The 21,213-nt window shown below is 43.7% G+C and overlaps 1 protein-coding gene across 1 annotated transcript in view; it reads right to left on the reverse strand.

The window, feature by feature from the left end:
* Positions 1-21,213, reverse strand: part of LOC147666408 (N-terminal EF-hand calcium-binding protein 1-like) — an 816,258-nt gene that overhangs the window by 705,797 nt on the left and 89,248 nt on the right. The window contains exon 3 of the mRNA XM_086949081.1: positions 17,465-17,562. Coding sequence (XP_086805207.1) covers positions 17,465-17,562 — 98 coding nt within the window. The remainder of the gene's footprint in view (positions 1-17,464; positions 17,563-21,213) is intronic.

Here is a 21,213-nt window from a genome sequence, read left to right on the forward strand (position 1 = left end):
ATACTCAGCGTCTCGCCATGTAGTGGCCCCAAGCTGGCCAAACACAGTCCTCTCGTGGCCGCAGCGTTTCCAGAAGAAATTCGATACCTCGAGAAAAGTTCAGATGTGCCACTATTCTCTGGAAACGTTAGGACGGGTTCCCTCAGCGTGCAGTGGCAGCACGCAAAATATCCACACAGGTTGCTGCTATTACCAAAGAACAACAGGGAACAACAGCGGTCTGCAAGCAGGTAGGTGACTTTATTAGGTCCTTGGCATGACGCGTTTCAGCATATTGCCTTCATCAGATGCCGAACAAGAAATTACTGGCGCTGTGTTGCAGTCCCTCTTTTGAATGCTGCCTGCATTCCCCCCATTGGTGGAGGCCCGATGGCCCGTAGGAACTACAAGTCCCAGCATCCCCCATCATGGGACACTGAGGAAAGCTGCCAGACAACGGAGTCAGAGTTTCTTTGAGACTCCGCGTTCCCCACCTTCTGCTACCATCGTCTTCTGCAGCCTGCCGGTACGGACCTGTTTGGGAGTTTTTGCCGGTAAATACTCAGCGTCTCGCCATGTAGTGGCCCCAAGCTGGCCAAACACAGTCCTCTCGTGGCCGCAGCGTTTCCAGAAGAAATTCGATACCTCGAGAAAAGTTCAGATGTGCCACTATTCTCTGGAAACGTTAGGACGGGTTCCCTCAGCGTGCAGTGGCAGCACGCAAAATATCCACACAGGTTGCTGCTATTACCAAAGAACAACAGGGAACAACAGCGGTCTGCAAGCAGGTAGGTGACTTTATTAGGTCCTTGGCATGACGCGTTTCAGCATATTGCCTTCATCAGATGCCGAACAAGAAATTACTGGCGCTGTGTTGCAGTCCCTCTTTTGAATGCTGCCTGCATTCCCCCCATTGGTGGAGGCCCGATGGCCCGTAGGAACTACAAGTCCCAGCATCCCCCATCATGGGACACTGAGGAAAGCTGCCAGACAACGGAGTCAGAGTTTCTTTGAGACTCCGCGTTCCCCACCTTCTGCTACCATCGTCTTCTGCAGCCTGCCGGTACGGACCTGTTTGGGAGTTTTTGCCGGTAAATACTCAGCGTCTCGCCATGTAGTGGCCCCAAGCTGGCCAAACACAGTCCTCTCGTGGCCGCAGCGTTTCCAGAAGAAATTCGATACCTCGAGAAAAGTTCAGATGTGCCACATATATATATATCAGTACCAATCCCATTCTTGCAAGAAAAACGGGCCGACACATGCTCGGAGCTCTGGCAGCAGGCTTTCTATTCGAAATTTTGAGCGCACACAGAGTGTTCGGTGGAAACGCTTGGCAGACGCAATTCAGCCTGTCGGCTTTCTTCAGTGCCCAGTTCCATCACGTACAAGTTGTTACTGCTGAGGGCTTGTTTAAGTAACATGGGTGATCCACACTGATTGGTCTGTTGGTGTTAGCCCATCCTCCTCAGTTTTGTCGGGCGCTACTCCATGCCGGGAATTCTCGCATACCACCGAGAGTGGATCGTGCAGTGAGGATCCAACTTCTACTAGCCCAGTGGCTTCCCAGTCATACCGGCAGAGGTATGCAGTGATATCCCGCATTACATGGATCCCAAACAAAAGTCACTCCTGTCACAGACTCCTTACGCAGCACACGACTGCGTCCTCCCTCCCGAAAGGGCAAATAAATCAATACAATGTAATACATCAAATATGCATTGGCAGATATATTACATTGCACTTGCTGTATTTTCCTTTGATGCAATGGGGAGGAAGGGGAGGAAGAGAAGCGTGGCCTCTCAGCAAGGAAAAACAGGCTCAAGTTACCTGATAGGCAGGTCCCAGGCGGGCACAGAAAGCCAAGACCATTTGCATATCAGCCAGCAGACTCATAAATGTGTCTAATATGCTTGACATACAGTAGAGTGGTCAGTCTGACAATCAGCTAACTTTAAGTTTGGATTGGTGCGTAAAAATGGATGATAAAACAAGTCCAAGGGGTTTGTCGGTGGCATTAGGAATTGGTCCCAGTATGCGCACTGTGCTAAAAAATTGATGGCACGAGAGTGTGTGGATGTTTTAATGTGCTTTTTTATTCCATGTTACAGAGTGTGACTACAGGGAGATGCTGCGGCTTGCACTCCAGTTTTGGAGAAATGCGTGGTAAAACTTAGTAAGCAATATATCACATGTTCTCTCCTTGATTCAAACTCCACTTTACTTTGGGGTGTTGCTTATGAGTGGTGGTAGTTTGCCCAAAAAGATGGGAAGATACGGGCAATGAGAGAGACCATATGTGGATTGTATTTGTTTCTCCTAAGGGAATGAAAACCTTCACAGAGTGTGAACAGAAGTCAGTTATCATTCAGTGCGAAACAACGGCAATTGTTTGAAATGAAAAAAGCATTTTGTTGTATTTAGTTATGTTGTTGTCATTTCAGGAAAATCATGTGTTTGTACATAGAGTGACAAGTAAGGCCATTTTAACTTGGATAAACTTCATTTAGCCTCTAAGGGTAATGAAGTAAGTGGCATACTAGCCCTGAGGAAGGCCAAACGACCCCATGAGGGCGATAGATAATGGGTGAAACATGTCAACAAAATGAGCACTAAGAAGGGATGAAGGGGCACTAATTACCCTCGGAGTCATCCCAGTTTGGAATCTTTTTTAATCCTATCCGAAGAGTGCAAGAATAAAGACAGTTGAGGCCATCCCTGACATAGTTTTATACTCTACCTTTGTTGTCTTTTTGTTCTGCTGAGTAGATCCCAATATACTTGTTTGTATTGTCTTTCCCAGTCCCTTTGCTTCCTCCCAGGCGTTGGTCTGTGCAGGGATGTTGTAGCAGCCCTATGATGAAGCCTGCCACTATTAGTGGGTGAGGGCATTTGTAAGAACCCTTGCGTTTTTCCTCTGTGTTGTCTCTGTCTTTACAGAACACTCACATTTTCTCCTTTTCCTCTTTTTGTGAGTAAAAGGCATATTATGCTCAAGAGCATTTGAAAATGTCCTTAAGTTGTGCATGCAAACAGATGGGTCATCAAACCCGGGACTCTCACATAGGGGAAACAAAAACTAACGATAATGATTACTTCCTTCAGCTATAACCAGGAGCCTTCATTTACAGTGGCTACTAGATGCTTCAAAAACATGTAGTCTGACCTTTTAATGGAAGATCCTACTGCCTCTTCTGAATAATACCTCAGGTAAAATTACCTCACATACATCTCATTAATTCGATTTCTGGAAATTGGATGCATTCAATGACAATGCACCCAACTTAAATTCAAGTTTCTGTGGTTTATTCACATTTAGCCAACGGTCTCTACATATATAAAAACTTGAGATGCATCAATCCATTAATTAACAAAACACAAGAATTGGGAGAATGAGTAAATAAATACACACACACACACACACACACACATTCAAAGGTAAAGTTAAGTAGGGGATAGGAACAAGCAAGGAAATTCCAACTAAGTTCTATCATGAGTAAATAAACCACACTCATCGATCAATTTATTCATATAATTCTTGCCCATGTTCAATCATTTAAAAAGTTTCTTGTGAAATCTTACTAGAACTCTTGTAATTTCTGGGTCAGTAACTTTCAAGCGGTTCAAAGTCATATTGTTGTAGAATGTAACTCCAGATGTCTGCATCTAATTTTGAAGGTATTTCTGCCTTTTTTTTATGTGTCCTCATACCACCATTGTTTGCAAGGTAAAGCCTGACATCTGACCTGTACCGCCCCAGGCTATTTGCAGTACCACATATAGTCCTGCGTTCCAGCCCGACCAGTTTCCTGGTTACGGATTCCATGCAGGTGTAATCATTGGATGCGAGAGATCAAATTCTTATTATACCATTCCAGTTAAAGAAAAATCATCCCAGATCTTAGTATGTGTACCAGCCTCGGTTCCTATGTCCATTTTGCAAATACTTTTAACCGCCTGGAGCCAGTCTGAACCATGAGGTGGTGCAGAATCTATCTATTTTTTGCAAATCTCTCTCCTAGCGAGGAGGATCAGATAGAAGAGTAGGGCCCTCCGGTTTGCTGATAGGGGCAAAGTCAGCTGATCCTCCAGCCCTATCATGATCAGCGTTAAGCTCATTTTATTTTGTTTATTACTTTCTCGACCAAAGACCAATAGGCCTGTAACAGGGGGCATTCGAAAAACATGTGCCGATCATCCCTACTTAACATACTACATCTTTGACATCTTGGGGCTACAGCTGTCACGAATTTTGTCAGTTTTTAGTGTGTCCAATACAGCTTATTAACTGTAAAAAAAATGATTCCTTTTCAGATTTACTGTCTTGACCACCCTTTAGAGTAGCTTAAAAGAAAGTTGCCACATTCTCTATGGGTCTGCCATCTGAATAGCGCCATCACAGGTCTCTTATGGTGCTTTCAACTTCTTGTCTTCAGAGAACACCAGAGTCAGATACCAGTCGGTAACTTCCTTCCTTCTTGGGGCCTCATTCTGTATCTTCTTTTCAAACTCCTAGATTCCACCAATCTCTCTCCTGTTTGCCTCCCCCCAGGATAGCAATTGCAGGTATTTAAACCTTGAGAGGGAACTCCATGTCTTTACCGTCAAGGTTTCCCATGACACCACCTCTTTCATCACCATTAGATCCCCCCATAGCTCAATTCCCACCCTCCTTAGTGGGGCACTTAACTGGTCTTGCAGACATTCTGGTGTACCTGGTGAGTCCCATATTGGTGCACCATCCGAAAAGTACCCCATTCTGAGTATGTTCCTAATTTCTACTCATAAGGTTAGTGCTCCCTTAAGTATCTTCAGACAAACTTTTTTAAAGAGTTTTTTTGCCCCAAATTTGTAAAGAAACCCTTTTGAGCCCCACTCCTTTACCATCTCCTACAATAGTTCACCCCACTCTAAGGGCCCCGGTGTACCTAAGAGAGCTCTGCAATTCTTGAACTGAAAGGCCATGCAATATAATCTTAAGTCTGGAAGTGCCAACCCGCCTGCTCCCAATTTAAAATAATTTTTTTCCAAGACAACCATGCTCCCCTAGCTGCCAAGACAAAACTGCCCAATTTGCCCTGTATTTTATCGATTAAGCCATTGGGAAAAGTAAGAGGGACACAATTAAAGAGGAATGTCAACTTGGGAAGTAACACCATTTTGATTAAGTTTACTCTTCCATATAAGGCAAGTTCTTCCATCTGGTGAGTGTTTTCTCAATTTCCTTTGCTACCATCTCTAGATTGTGCAGAAGGATTCGCTCTAATGAATTAATAATACCTATTCCGAGATACCTGATCTCTCTCTGGATACTTCCCCTCCAGTCTGAGACATTCCGGCACATTATCCCGATGTTCTCATTATTTACTGTATAGCCTGAAAAACCTCCAAATTCTTTTGCTAATAGCTCTACCCTGTGGATTGTAACAGCTGGATCTGCTGTGTATATTATTAGGTCATTCGCAAATATAACACCATTTTTTTCATATATGCCTGCATGGAAAGCAATAATCTGATCTTCTTGGCGAAGCATCTGGGCAATGGTTCGACATATATCGAACAATAATGGGGAAACGGGGCACCCCGTCACATCCCTTTGGCAAACGATTTTTTGCCAAAGCATACCCGTAGTTTTGCCTCTGCCTTTTAAGATTTCTTTTATAGGCGCCTTGATGCCTTCGGGTTTTAGTTGCGCGGTATAAAAAAAAAAAAAAAAGAAAAAATCCCTCTTTCAATAAAAAAACTCCTAGTGATAGAGCCATTTAGGAGGATCCTGGCTGTAGAGCGATGATATAGAGCCTTTAGTATTGTTATAAAATGTGGCCCATACCCCATGATCTCCAATAATTCCCATAAATACTCCCAGCAAACCCGATCAAAAGCCTTGGCGGCGTCCAGTGTGACCGCTGCCAAGGGTACCGACCTTGATGTAGCTAAGTCGATACAACCAATCAGCTGCTGGGTCAGTTTGTGCATCTGCTTCCCAGGGATAAAACCCTTTTGATCTTCATGTATGAGCTGAGGGGCAGTGCTTCCTGGGACAGGCAGCATGCTCGGAATCAGGGGAATATAAGCATGGGAATATGTTCTGGTGGTTTCAGGTTTCCCTTGCATCTGTGCCATGAGCATTTAAGTATACAAATCCATAAATGTCGCAGGACCTGCATACCTCAACCATCGCCTCACATTCCACGCACACACTAGAGACCTCTGCTCTGTCCAACTGGCCCTGGTCAACATCCCACTTATTTGCAAGACCACGGTTGGGGGAAGATCCTCTACCTCGCAGCAAAGACTTGGAACACCCTGCTTCTCCACCTAAGGCAATCACCATCACTGCCCCAATCCAGGAATGGCCTCAAACCTAGTTATTGGACTGCATCACAGTGTCTGCAACAAATCAACAACCCCCCCCCCCCCCCCCCACACACACTCACTACTCCTGTGCCTTGAGACCCTTATGGGTGAGTAGTTGTACTTTACAAGTCACTTGATTGATTGGGGTATTCATGTCCTGACCAAGCTGTTGGCGAGGTGCACCCCTCCCTGTACTTGTGGAAATTCTTCTCGCATAATAGTGTGAGTGAGTAGCACACATATTCAACGTTGCCTCTTGTGCCTTAGTCTTTTACTCAGTTGAGGAGCCCATCCTTTTTCTACACGAGGTATGCTCAATGTGATTCCAGAGTGCAATAAATGTTTTCTTGTCGTTGGCTGCACTGCGTGCTTTAGTATCTTCCGCAAAATAAAGGGTGAAGAACAGCAGCTGACCACCTGAACTGTATGTGTGCGGAAGCGTGCTGGAGAGAGAAAGTGTGTAAGGGGAAGCAGAGAGCGTAAAAGGGAGAGATTGGGGAAGAGAATCACGCTGTGAAGAGGGAACCATAAAGGGGTTAAGAAGATCTGACAAGAAGAAGACGTGAAAGCAAGTATGGGGGAGAGAGACAGGTGTGAAAGGTGAAGAGAGAATCATGTTAAGGAATTAATCAGGATGGAGAAGGGAGTAAGAATGGAAGAGCGCATGGGAGGAGCCAAGATGGCGACCTGATCGGACGTCCTGAATCCCGACTCCGTGAGCCTGGACACTCCGCGCCTACATCCTGCCTTTATCCTGTGTTTGGACCGCAGCGGAGCAATGCTGTCACCGCGCTGAGCCTACCTGTGTTCCTCCGGGGTCCCTGCGTGCCATATTGGGGGAATTATCGAAGTGCTGACTGGACGACCTCCGTAGCCCTGGCTCTGGGATCCATGTCGTTCCTCTCCACCGACGGTCGCTGGACCTGCAACAGACTGCGGAGCCCGAGGTGCAACGGTGCGATTACTCATGCCGCCGTCACAAGGGGAATCTGACGGCACCCCTTGTACATCCGAGTGCCTCGCTCCAGGAGGACGACTTTCCTGGGCGGCGCGATGACTCTCCTGAGCCGCCCCATCTTGTTGTTTGCCTGCGTGGTTGCTTCTCCCTGAAGACGGTGCGGCAATGCCGCTCCCACCGCACCATTTTGAGGCTGTGCACTGAGCCTCTAAACGACGACCAGGATTGCGGCCCCCTGATACCGTCCTTGCTCCCTTCCCGTCGTCCTCATCCTGGGGAAGAAGAAATGGCGGCTGCCTTCACTGACGCGGCGAGTGCGGCCTCGTACCGCCATAGCACTACCTGGCCTGAAAGTGAGCAGGGGGCTCCACTATGCGCACTATCCTTAACGGTGGAGCTGAAACACCTACAGCCGATCCCGACTTACAGGACCATTCTGGCTGCACTCGCCGAGCTCCGCAGGGACTGGCGTGCCCTCTCCGGCGAGTTAGAGGACCGGCTCGACGAGGTCATTAAGACGGGGCGGACGGGACCGGCCGGCTCCCAGTCCCTTACTACTTTGCCTGGGACAATCTCTGTGGGGGTCATTGGATTGCGGAGTGAGTGCGGGGAAATATTGCCCTCCCCTAATTGCCGTGATGATTGTGGCCGGCCTTCCAGTAGCTCCAGTAGCGCTACAATGTTTCCTCCCTCGCCGAGGTTTGATACATTGTCTAAGGGGAGACTCCTGCTTCAAACTCTGCCTTTGCAGACACCGGTCCCCTTGGAACCTTCAGCCTTGCAATTGTTTCCCTCCCGGCGAGGAATCGGATATCGTTTCATGTGTCTGAGGATGCCACTTCAGTGTGCCTGTACCTCGGTGAGTGACTGGAGTCGTCCATCTTGTCTCTACCTCCCATCGCTTTCACTGTGGTCGCCATTTTGTCCTTCGGCATTGTTTGGATCGGGCCCCCCCCGGAGGCCATGTCCGCGGAGGCAGTCACGGTCTGGCCAGGGCTGAGGGAATCTTTCCTGGTACACGATATGTCTGGTGGGGGGAGACTGGACTCGGAACGGTTTTGATGTGATCCCTGGAACTACATGTGCCTGTTGCGACAATTGCCTGAGGTGTGCTGCTGGACTGCCGAACTTTGCACAGAATTCTGTTTATTTGATTAGTCGAGTCCTGGACTGAGACGCTATCCTGGAACTTCACATACGCTCTTCGCAATGGTCTTTCTCGTCTCAGGTTGTAATTGGTGTGCTAGATTGCTGACTCTCCTCATTGGGGGTGGATGATTTTGCGGGTTGGGGGTCTGAAGATGGTTGCTGCTGTTGGTGCTTTCGTGTTTTTGCCTGAATCGGCGGGCGGGGACCCGGGATGGAACGCTTTTTTGGTGGACTCTTGGTGGCTATGTTTGTATTCTCTTCCCCACTTTAGGCTGTACCTGATATGTTTTTTTTGGTCTGGTTGATGGGGTGGAGGTTCTGAGCGGGCGCTGGATTCCGGGACTCAATGGTTGTGGCCCTCCTCCGGGGTTATTTGGCTTCTGGGAGTTTTAGATTAGGTTATTCTTTTCTTACTCCCTATATCTTAGGTATTATCGTATTTCTCTTTTTCCTTCTTTTCTTTTCTTACTCTATATTTCGGGTTTATTGGGCGACAGACACACTGCTGGGGGGGGTAGGCCGTAGCCTTCGCATGCGTGTAGGGTGGGGGGTTGGGGGAGGGGTTTTTTAGTTTTCTGATTTCGGTTTCTATGGTGCCTTATTTTTCTCCATTTGTTTTTTCTTCTTTATTCTATCTTGGGTCAGTGATGGTGCTTGCTGACGGGCGGGTGGTGGTGAGCGACTGCTGTGACGCTGGCTCTTATACCTTTGTCGCGTATATACTGTACCGCCATGCCGCCTGGGGTGATTTACCTTTAGGGTGGTTGTGCTATGTGTGCCTCTGTCGCACTCCTGTGCTGTGCCTTCACGGACCTGCCTTCCTAGCTTCTATTTTTTATTTTTCATTGAAATGAAACAGTTGGACTTTAATAGTTGCAGTAGAAAAAGTTTAAAATTAACCTTCACTACTCCTGCGGCGCGGCAACACGATGACCTGTAGTGTACCTTTTGAATACTTATTTGTTGATATTGCTGTGCTGCTGCGTCGCCGTATTGCATGCTCCAGTGCTCACACAGTATTTGTGGCCGGCCTGAGGGTTGTAGGCCCGTATTTGTTCTTTTGCTACTGCACAAATAAAGGTTTTCAAAAATTTAAAAAAAAAAAAAAGAATGGAAGAGCGAGTGTGAGAGGGGATCACAGTGGGAGTGGGAGGAAGCATTGTTAAAGGAGAGGGACAGTAAGAATGCAAGAGGTGAACAATATGGAAAACAGCCTTAACGCAAATAAAAATGGGACAGAGAAAGTGTGAATGTGGGAAAGGTACAAAAAGGATACAAAAGAAAGATTAACAGAGAGACGCGTGGAGATGAACCAGTACTGCCTGGAAGAAGCAACCCTTTTTGTCTAGCGGATGTTCAATCAAATACATGAGATGAATTGTTCTCGGTGGTGCCAGGAGACGTGTTTAAATCGAGCTTCCAGCTTTTGAGCACATAATGTGATCTTAAGCAAAGCTTCTTGTGCTTTTGTGCCTCATTTTTTGCTGTTAAGATACATTAATATAGGAAAGGCAAATGAAGGCTTCCCGATTCCAGTGTTTGAGAATACAGAGAAAAAGTGCTTGCCTGTTGCCACGATTATAGCAATTCTTTTGTTATTAAAGACAACCCAAAATCATTACTTTCAAATCATCCTGCTACATCACGTTAACAAGTTAAAGAATGGGAAAAATATGTATATGATTGATAAGATTTATTAGACTTGTGCTCTTGGTACGGGTTTATCATTACATATATCTTACCCTGATGTGTTTTCACTTGCCAATTACAAATGCATCAAAGCCATTTTTGAAAAATAGCAAATCAATGCTTGAGGTGGTGTTAGTTTAATGGCGAAGGGCCAGAGGTACAAAGTATTTTTTACTGCCACAAACGGGCCGATTTGCAGAATTGAGCTGTTTGCGGCTGCAAAAATGTCTTTTCAAAAGTACAAACTGTAGAATGCAATTCGATAACTTGTTTACCAATCGCATTTTGGGGGTCATTGGGATGGCGGGTGGACTTTGTCCGCCCGCCATCCTATTGGGAAACGGGACCGCCCGCCATAAGGGCGGAGGTCCCGTGGGGGCAATTAGGATGTGACCGCCACAGTGGTGGGCGCATCTTGCATTTCTGTCATTGTTACGGGCGGTGCACTCAGCACCACCCGCCACAATGCCAGGAAAGCATGTTGTGCACTTCCATGCCCAACATGGCAGGCACCGTGCGGTGCCTGCCATGTTGTGCACGGAACTACTGGGGGGTACCATTGGTACCCCCCATGTGCACCCCTCACCCCCCAGAGTCCCTGGGGGCCTGCAACGGGCATAGTCTATTCCCAATGCCGCCACTGAAAGGCATGTTACCTCACCCATGGTAATATGGCTGGCGGTGTCTGACAGACACCGCCACCATATTAAACCCTTTTCCGCCCTGTCAACAAGTTGACCAGGCGGAAAAGCGGCGGACGGTCTTTCTGTCCGCCGCAATCCCCCCAGCCATAGTAGTATGGATAGGGGGAAATGGGTGGCGGGCGGGGTCGGATCACCGGCGGATCACCACCGCAATGCGGGCGGTGGCGATCTGCCCGTGATCCTAATGGGCCCCTTTGTGTTTATGATTCAGTATTTGGAAGGGGTGTGTTTAGGTCTTCTCTTCCAAATACCAAATCAGTATGGTATGTGTTACTATTTTGCGACCAAATACTTTACCTAGAGTTTTAAACTGGTGGTACCCATTCTCAAAGGGGAAAGGAGTCCCCAAGGGGCCCTTTCCCCTTTGAGAATTTAAACGATAATATTTTGGAGCACTGCCTACTCTTAAAATATTAAACTTCAAGGTTTCATTTTTTCTTTTTAAACACATCTAGTTTTCCTTTAAGGAAAATAGGCTGCATTTCAAAGAAAAAAGATAGCTTCATTAACAAGCATTTGCATTACAATAGGTCTTGCATTTGTGAAAGTTAGAGCTATTGACGCTGTAAATGACAATGTTTTTTACTTTCGTATTTTTGTTTGCAGTGGAGTGATCTCATTTGCACTGCGCTATTGCCATTTGTATGTCCTTGGAGAACCCGAAAATAGGCAATAGGTTATGAGGGAGAGGAGCGGGAAAATAAACAACACAAATAACAGGAAAGAGTGTGATCCTAGAGCAGGGTGTGTGTGTCTGTGAAAGACAAAGAGCGAAGGAGGGTTTAAAGAAAAGTGTGCATGAGTAATAGGGAGAAAGGAATGGTTACAGAAGAATGGAGGAGGGGCGAAGGAATATAATTGGGAGTGGGAAACAGAGGGCGGTTGTGAGTTTGTGAGGAAGAAATTGAAGCACAACGGCCCAGGTCCCCAGTCAATGTTTCTGGCTCTTGAAAGGAAATGGGTAAACGAAAACAGCAAAATATTTATGACCACATCTGCCCAGGTCCTTGGAAGAAAGCACAGTAACATCTTACTGTTGGTGATGCATGTGCTATAGCCATGACTTACCCCTGCAATCATGGGTCTACAAAAGGGCAAACGGAAACAACAATGGAGTTACAATCACATCCGCCCAGGTCCTTGGGAGCAAGCACCATCACATCTTGCTGTTCACGATGCATGCATTATATCCATGACTTGCTCCTGCTAACCTGGGTCTACAAATGATTAGATGGAAACAAGGGAGTTATGAACACATCTGCCCAGGTCCTTGGGAGCAAGCACCATCACATCTTGCTGTTGGTGATGCTTGCATTATGTCCATGACTTACTCCTGCTAACCTAGATCTACAAAAGTTTAGATGGAAACAACAAGGGAGTTATGACCACATCTGCCCAAGTCCTTAGGAGCAACCACAGTAACATCTTGATGTTGGTGAAGCATGCATTATGTTCCGGACTTATTAACCATACCGACTAAAGGCAGGAATACTATGGGGTGACCTACTAGTCAGGTATTTTTAAATGTTTGTAGCACCTTCACTCTACTCCTCTTCCACACCACCGTCTTCATCATTGACAATACTTAAAAAAGTTCTCCCACATATTTCGTCTGGTCGCAGCATTGCTTGATCCACAGCGGATCGGGAAGAACCCCAATGATGAAGCATGCCATCAAGGAGCAACACTGGTGGGTGAGGAATTTCTAAGAAAAACAGTGTTTTTCTCTCTTTGTGGAGTGTTTGTCCATAGCTAGTCCTTCAACTGGATTCTTTATTTTTGTGTGTTTATGATGCATTACTGAGGAGGGTGAACCCAGTTATTCCTATTCCTCCCCCCATTTCTTTGACGAGAATTTGAAATAAGGCCATCAATACTTAGTAGGTTGCATAACCACTTTTAATAATCCAGTAGTTGAGGCTAGTTTGCATGAAGAGAAAAAGTCTACATTCTGCTATCAGTCTTTACAAAGTTAATTAAAAGACATTCTGGCATAGGCAGGCAATCTTTTTAGTGAGAGGAGCTCATAGATTTAGGGGAGCATCGTTTAGAGAAACAAGGTCTTTGTAGGACATCCTACAATAGACAAGAATAGAAATTCTGAAGTTTCTGAGTCTATGTCATTAGGTAGTGCAAAAGTCCCTTTCAATGAAGAAACATTACCGGTAGGAAAGTTACAGTCAGTGTAAAACTTCATTCTTCTAAAATGAAAGGAACTGCAGTGTAGAGTAAGGAAATTAAGGGCCTATTTAGAGTTCAGTGGACAGCATACTCCGTTGCCAATGGTTTCTTTCAAAAGAACCCATGTTGCGTTCATCAACTTAAAGCTTCCTCTTATACCCCAACTGAGTAGGGATTGTCAGAGGAAGGACTTTACACCACTCACTCTATTTCCGATAGACAATGTAATGTCTTATTTTCTGTTCAACACCACAAGGAAAAACCTGTCAGTGAGGGACAGGTATAAATCATGTAGACCCCCACATCCTGGAAGAAAACGTTCAGGGTGTGAGGGTTTTAGATTTTTTTTTCGCGAAACAAACTCCATCTTCTGGAGTTTGTTTCTGAAAAACAAAAACTTTGGAAAGATTATGAAGCTGGCCAATAAAACAAACATCGCCCATCCACCAGACTTTTTGTACATTGAAAGACACTGCCATATTCAAGGTTCCTTCCATTGTATAGAGATGACAGCTGGTCATCTCTAAATTTGGCAGACAAACTTTTGTCAGGGCGGCAGGTGTAATGCCATCCACCACCTTAAAGGACAGAGTGCCACCTGACAAATCTTAAATCACTCCCTAGTCAGTTTTGAATTCAGTATTGAATTGCATGCAGTCTTTAGTTTCTCACATAAAAGTTCCTATGAAAATGACATGCCAGATGGACAAAAGGATTATTTTGGTACAATTAGATTCAGTAGCCTCTGGGATTTATATTGACATTAAGGGGCTCATTACGATGCCAGGCTAATGCGATCGAACACTGTTCGATCAGAGTCCCTTTGTTCCCTATGGGAGCTCGTGTTCCGTCCGACAAACGACTGTCACCTGGGCTTCTATTAGGAAATGAGGTGTTTGTGGAAAACCCTGGCCCCTGTCGCAGGCACCCAAAGTGCCTGCCACACAGTGCAGGGTTTTCCAAGGGGGTCCCTCAGGTACCCCTTCGGCCTTCAACCATGGGCCGCAGGGACCTAGAGGGCTCCCAAAGCCACTTTCTGACAGCCTTTCCATAGGGGTGTGCAATGCGGTTCCGATCAACATCGAACCAATTCGGATTGACTGCGCAATTTGTATTCCGACCGTGAAGATCGTAATTGGTCGGTCAGAAAAGAAACAGACTGAGTCGGTCGGAAGGGCTTCGACGCAGTTGAGGAGTTTCCCACTGTCGGGAGAAGGCTTTCCGACCAACATTGGAATCAGCCCCTAAGTTTGCTCAAAACATTAGAGATACCAGTGATTAGGAAAACAACTCCTGAAGAGGCTAAGGCAGCAGATAGTTCAATGTTTTCTTCCGAGCCTGACTGTTTCCATATGTATATTACTTCTCTAACATGTTTTGGAAGTTATCATGAAATTATTTGTTTTGATTTGATTGTTGTACCTCTATTTCAGGTGATCATGGGAATGCCGTGGTTGATGCTGCAGGATTCAACATTGATTGGGCAGCAAGAACACTGCAATTGAATTCTGATTATAGTACTAACAAATGTTTACCAAACAGCCAACAGTATTTGCACGAATTATAATCTCTCATGTTATTCTATGTGGTAACTACCATACTACCATAAAGCTTTCATGATGTGTTGGATAAGAGTATGTGAAATCCATATTCGGAATGTCATTCCAAGATCAATCTATAATTTCAAGCAGCTATTCCCTGTAGTCAAGTCCATAAAATCACAGAATCTGTGATAGAACATACTTGACATTAGTTAGATGATTTGTCCATTAAACCATCACAGTCAGTTGTGATAAACAGTTGTACAGTAAAATAGATATCCATTACTTCTGATATTTGCTCTTCAAGATCAGGTTAAACAGGCAAAGATTTTTGTCAAGCTTGATCTCAGAGGATTTTTTTATTTAGTCAGGGCCTGAAATGGCGATGAGTGGAAGACTGTTTCACAATAAGTTGGATTTATTTGAATATCAAGTCTTGCCCTTCTGAATCAGCAATGCTCTAGTGGCCGTTCAACATTTTACAGATTAAGTCTAGAGAGGTTTTGAAATGTATATTGCATGATTTACTTATATGACACCTTGATATATTCTGATTCCTTGGAGACACATTGCCAACATGTTAAAATAGTCCTGGAGGGGTTTAGGGTACCTACGCTAAAATAGATAAATGTGCATTTCACACCACTTCTAAATAATTTATCCTGTATTCAATCAGTCCTCAGGGTATTCCAATTGATAACAATTGAGTTTAAACAACAATCCAATAGCATACATCTATTTCTGTAAAATCAGTGCAAAAATTACTAGGCTTGCTAATTTTTATAGAGGATTTATTAATCAATTGGTGCTCTGCAAAATTACTTGCTGAAAGTTGACCACACTTTTGTTTGTAAAGAAATGGTTTTCTTGTGCCCCTATTTTGAGCATTCAAATGTGGAACATCTTTTTATTGTAGAAACTGATGCATCATAACATTCTACGGGAGGGGTTGAGCAGTTACTGCATTTCCTTTGGTACTGCCATGTAGGTGCAGAATATTCACTCTATAGCATTTATCCGGGTTGATTCTTTCCTTACATAAGTCCCTTCACATTTACAGTTATTTATAAGGAAAGCCTAACTTGGAGAAAAATGAAAGAGGAGTTGAGAAAGTTGAATTATTGCTTGAGGGATAGACTATGTATTTACCCTTTGCTCAGTTGAGTCAATATTCTATGAGCTGGTTTCATGATTGTAAGTCTGTTGGGCATTTCAGAAGTACTAAAGAATTAGCCACAGGTAAAATCTGCAAACTGAGTTGGCGTACAAAAATATATCAATTTGCCGGCCATGTTCTATGTGTGCTGAAACTACACCTTGACATTGATCCACATTCTGTCCATCACCTGTTTTGTTTGCGAAACTACACCTTGGCATACAGTATCCAATGAGTTTATTATAGAATTACCCAAAGTTCTAAACTGTACAGTTGGCTGTTGATCATTTGACAAAAAAGGGACATTTCATTGCATTAACCAGCTTGCCCTCCTAGGAATTAGCACAGACCTCTGCACATCATATTATGTACTTGCATGGAATATCACCGGTTTTCATAACTGATGGGATTTCAATGTATTTAAAAATCCAGTCTGCATTGTGTGAAAGTCAGTTTTGTAGTTATCATCCTCAAACAGATGGGCAGATAGAACAATGGAATCAGTATTTGAGGCAAGGAGCATTGTTGTCAGAAGAGGATTTAAATAAAATGCTTTGGTTAGTAGAATTAACATACATCAATACTGAACATTGTGCCACAGGGATGTCTTCAGTAGCTCATCATTCATCTTCAGGCTTGTGGATGTTTGATACAATTTGAACACGTCATGGAATTTTGAGCTGGAGTTACTTTGTGATCTAAAGTTGGGTACATTGCGGTGTATTGTTCGTTAAGATGTTATCAATTCTTTAAAATTAATTGTGTACTGATGACCAATACTTAAAATCCTTCCACTGGGATCCTGCACTGTCCTTGGATCAGGAAGCTGAAAACTCTGCAGCAAACAAAGAACAAGGAAAATGTCTCTTAAGACACAGAAACAATCTTGCCTGCAATGGAGGCACCCTTGCACCATTTAGCAAGGGTGCCTACATTGGCACCAGGTTGCCGAAACAGAGCCAATGCAGGGTCAAAGGACAAGAATGCCCCATATTGCTTAAATTAGGTGCATTCCTGCCCTTTCACTTTAGCGTACGGCAGCGCAGCAAGGTTCCTTGCTGCACTGCCCTACATCAAAATGGCATAAAAGAGGCCTGTAGTGCTTTTGATGTTCTAAATCTACAGATTGCACTATTACAATTTTGCTTCCACGAATACGTATCACACCACTCACAGTATGTAATACTTAAAACTGATTTGCCTAGGATTTAAGTCACTCCCTTCACTCCTGCTTTACTTTAAACATTTTAAGGAAATTCGTCACAGTTGTCTGTCAAAGATGTAAATACAAACAAAATATTCTGAATATGGTCACAGATCTATACAGTTGCATTACATTTCACAGTCACAGTACGTAAACCTCATTGTTAATACCTAATCTCGAATTACCAGTATTGTGGTACAGTTTCTCCAGGATTCAGGATTACAGCCCCATGACAAGGTTTTCACCACACAAATTATTAATTGTACACCGATCCCTGCATTTTTTCAACATACAGAACCCTTTTCCATGTACACATTTCAACAGGTTTTTCCTGGTGTAATATGCATGGAGGAAAAGTAAATCAAGAGTACAATTTTCTTGTAAAAAATGTTAATCCTCAAATTGGGATTTCCTCAAAACCTGTAATGAGGACCTTATGAACACCAGAAGTCACCTGGGCACATTAAGATTCTATTTCATTTAACGTTTCTATTACTACATTTATTTATGGCCACCTTCAGAGAGCTGGTTAACCAAACTTTGCCTTACTTTCTTTGTTTTGTCCATAGCCTTTAGAATTGAAATGTTGAGGTCTTCCAAAGCAGCCAGAACGTTTTCATATTCCCCTAAGTGTTGCGAAAAATAGTCTGAAATAAAAAAAATTGTTTTAGTCCATTTTGTGTGTGTAAAAGACATGCTTCAGTTAATAGTTTACGCACAAAAGAGAGCAATGCCCAACTTTCAAATACAGTGTGCACATGGAAGACTTGCAAGTTAGAGCAAATGTCATGATGGTTAGTCTGACAAAAATGAAAAATAAAGGTGAAGGTCACTGCATTTAAGAACTGAAAAAGACAAAATATTCTCAACTTATCTGTTGTTTTTTTATTGTGTTGTGTGCAATGAAGCATGTAAATGAAAATCAACAGGGATGTACTGCAAAAAAGTAATCAGAGACAAAGGTGCTGAATAAATATTCTAGGAAAAGGAAATACAATGGGAGCAATTCATGAAACCATATAAGTGTATGTAAAAGAGAATTACAAGGGTACTATATTACATACTCCAAAATGCCTTTAGATCAATATCACCATTCAGCAGCGGGCACATAGGTATTATCAAATTAAGCACTGCCCATATGAAGTCTTCCAAAGTCTTCCCATCTCTCACCCTTGCCTAATGTCTTGACTATGTAGAAGAATGTAGAGTGGACTTTGTCAGATTTCCTGTAGTTGGCACCCCATATAGAATACTGTGAATAAATGACCCAGTACCAGTTTAAATATGACGCATTGCTGGAATCAAATGGAACATGGTATTTTTCAAAAATGCATGTTGTACTAACACACAGTATTCCTCATCTTTGATGCATATTTTGTATTGAGCAACAAATACATTCATTTCATAAAACTCTATAATCCCCACTACTAAAGGAGCCCAAACCCTGGAACTGTTATGTTGTAATATATTATAGGCTAATTATAAAATTGGTGGTCCGGGGGATCGCCAAACACGCAGTGGTGGTGCGGCTACTGCGGCAGCGGTGGTCCAACCGCTGCATTACAAGCGGGCGGTTTGGGAGCAAGACTGCCAGGGAGCCGCAATCCCTGGCAGTCTTGCAGTGGTCTTAAACCTGTAATATGCTTGGCGGCGCCGCTGCAGCACCACCAAGCATATTACGAGGTTTCCTCATCACCAACGTTTTCATGACGATGAGTCCACCATGAATAGTGTTAGGGTGAGTAAACTAAGGAGACCCTACAGGATTTTACTCGTAATACAGTGGGTGGTCTGCATACAGGTTTGGTGATCTTTGAGTGGGGCGCTGGCATGGTGGCCCACTCCGAGACTGCCAAACTCGTAATCAGTCCCTTAATGTCAAACAGGGGTTCTCTGGACTTCTCTGCTTCTCCAGAAAGCTCCTCGCCTTGCGTCAGTGTTCCTGAAATCTGGAAATACTTCTAATTGTTCTGCTTATCGGAATACTGAACCCTTTCCTTGCTCACAAAATGCTAACTGTTTGCTGAATGATAAGAGGTGGGTTCAAGAGGTGGCAATGTAAAATCGAGGTTATGTTACTGTCAAGTGCAGGATGCATGATATAGGCCAGGAAATATTGTGAAGTAGAAAATAAAAGAGTTATAGATTGCCGCCTGGCCTGATGAACTTAGATCACCACCTAAAGTATCGAAGAAAGTAAGAAACTTCTGAATGACCAGTGACTCCAAGCTGTCCATGAATGCCCAAGTGGACAGACTAGCAAGATCAAGCTTTGTTACTATAAAAACTCTGCAATGAATCTTTCCCCATTTGGGATTTCAACACAAGGTCCAAGCTACCATCTCGCTTGTTCTGTCCAAACTCGATTACGCCCAAAGCCTCTACCACGGATCACCTTTAACGACTATGAAAAGACAACAACGGACTCAGAACTCGGCTGCCAGACTACTCTTGCATATCAAACCGCGAGACCTCATCTCCCCTGTGTTGAAAGCCCTGCATTGGTTACCGGTTGCCAGAAGATCCATGTTCAAGCTGCTTTGTATCACCCACAAAGCGATACATGGAATGGGACCGCTCTTCATCAGGAATAAAATCACCAAACACATTCATCATAGGAACCTCAGCTGAAAATCCCAAGATACAAGAAAAAAACCATGGGTGGCACATCCTTCTCTGTTCAAGCAGACAAAATATGGAACTCCTTACCCCCAACATAAAATCCACCGACAACCACCTCATCTTCAGAAAACGACTCAAGAATTGGCTCTCCCCCACATATGCCACATACGCAAACAGAAAGATATAGCATATCCCTCTGTATATAAGCATTTATTTATACGATAGATGTGTACCTCTATATGTGTATTGCTTTGAATAAACATGTCGATTAAATATATTTAAAAAATATTTTTTTTAAGTACAACACTTGAGTTTATTGAATGCATATACAATCTACTTATACTTACTTCCTTTATGCATCTATAAACCTTCAATGTACTTGGATCTATGTATTTATTACTTTCCTAAAAAAACATATTTAATACACTATTCTATTTCTCACCCTGTACCTCTATCAATATATTTAATCTACATATACTTACTTCCTTTATTCATCTATAACCTTTCCATGTACTTATTGATCAATATATGTATTCCTTTCTTCTAATTTAGCATACCTAATGCACTACCCTATTTCTCACCCCATACCTCTCTCAATATATCTTCTACCGCAACTCTCGCACTCATCTCAAACCTCTTTCTGCTACTCTTTCCGATGCACTACCCTATTTCTCATCCTATACCTCTATCAATATATCCTCTACATCCATTCTCTCATTTATCTCAAACCCCATACCACTACTATGACCCCCAAAATAGCCCTTTCTAGACTCTCCCCTACTCTACCCCTCGTACCATCTGACACCTTTTTTTTACTATACTGATCCCCCAAAACAAGCCTTTCTTGATCTCTCATTTATCTCAAACCACATACCACTACTATGACCCCCAAAATAGCCCTTTCTAGACTCTCCCCTACTCTATTCCTCCTTGCACCATCTAACACCTTTTTTACTATACTGATCCCCAAACAAGCCTTTCTAAACTCTTCCCTCTGACTCTTTCCTGCCACATCCCTTTTACTCATTCCAAGTCGCCCACTACTGCTATGACGTCACCCCCCAAAAAAATCCAAATCCTTCACTCTTCTATCCCTCCCCTAATCTTAAAAAAAATAAGAAAAAAAAACAGACTAACATGTCCACTTGTCAAATTTCTAATTTCAGTATACTAATTCACCACTAATACTTTATGGGTTCCGAGTAGCATGCTACTTACTGAATAAAGCGCTTCTATACCTCATTAGAGTTAGCAAGCACTAGAGAAATGCAACCCTTTTACCCTCTTCTATCCCTTCGCTATCGTTCTCAATCCAAATAACTGACTAATATTCACCACTCAAAATATTTTCATATTTCACCGTACTAATTCAACACTAATCCTTTATGGGTTCCGGAGTAGCATGCTACTCGCCGAAAAAGCTTTTCAACACCCCATCAGGGGTAACAAGCGCTAGATATATGTGCAAACCTCTGTCCCTTTTCAATCCCTCTGCTACCCTTCTCAATCCAAATAATTGACTAACATATCATCCACCACTCAAATTACTTTCATATTTCACTATTCTAATTCAACACTAATCCCCTAATGCGTTCTGGAGTAGCATGCTACTCACCAAACAAACTTTAACTTAACAACTTTTGTAAAGCTCTTGCCCACTAGGAGCAGACTTGGTG

This window comes from Lissotriton vulgaris, unplaced genomic scaffold (genome assembly GCF_964263255.1).
Source record: "Lissotriton vulgaris unplaced genomic scaffold, aLisVul1.2 SCAFFOLD_727, whole genome shotgun sequence".
Lineage (NCBI taxonomy): Eukaryota > Metazoa > Chordata > Amphibia > Caudata > Salamandridae > Lissotriton > Lissotriton vulgaris.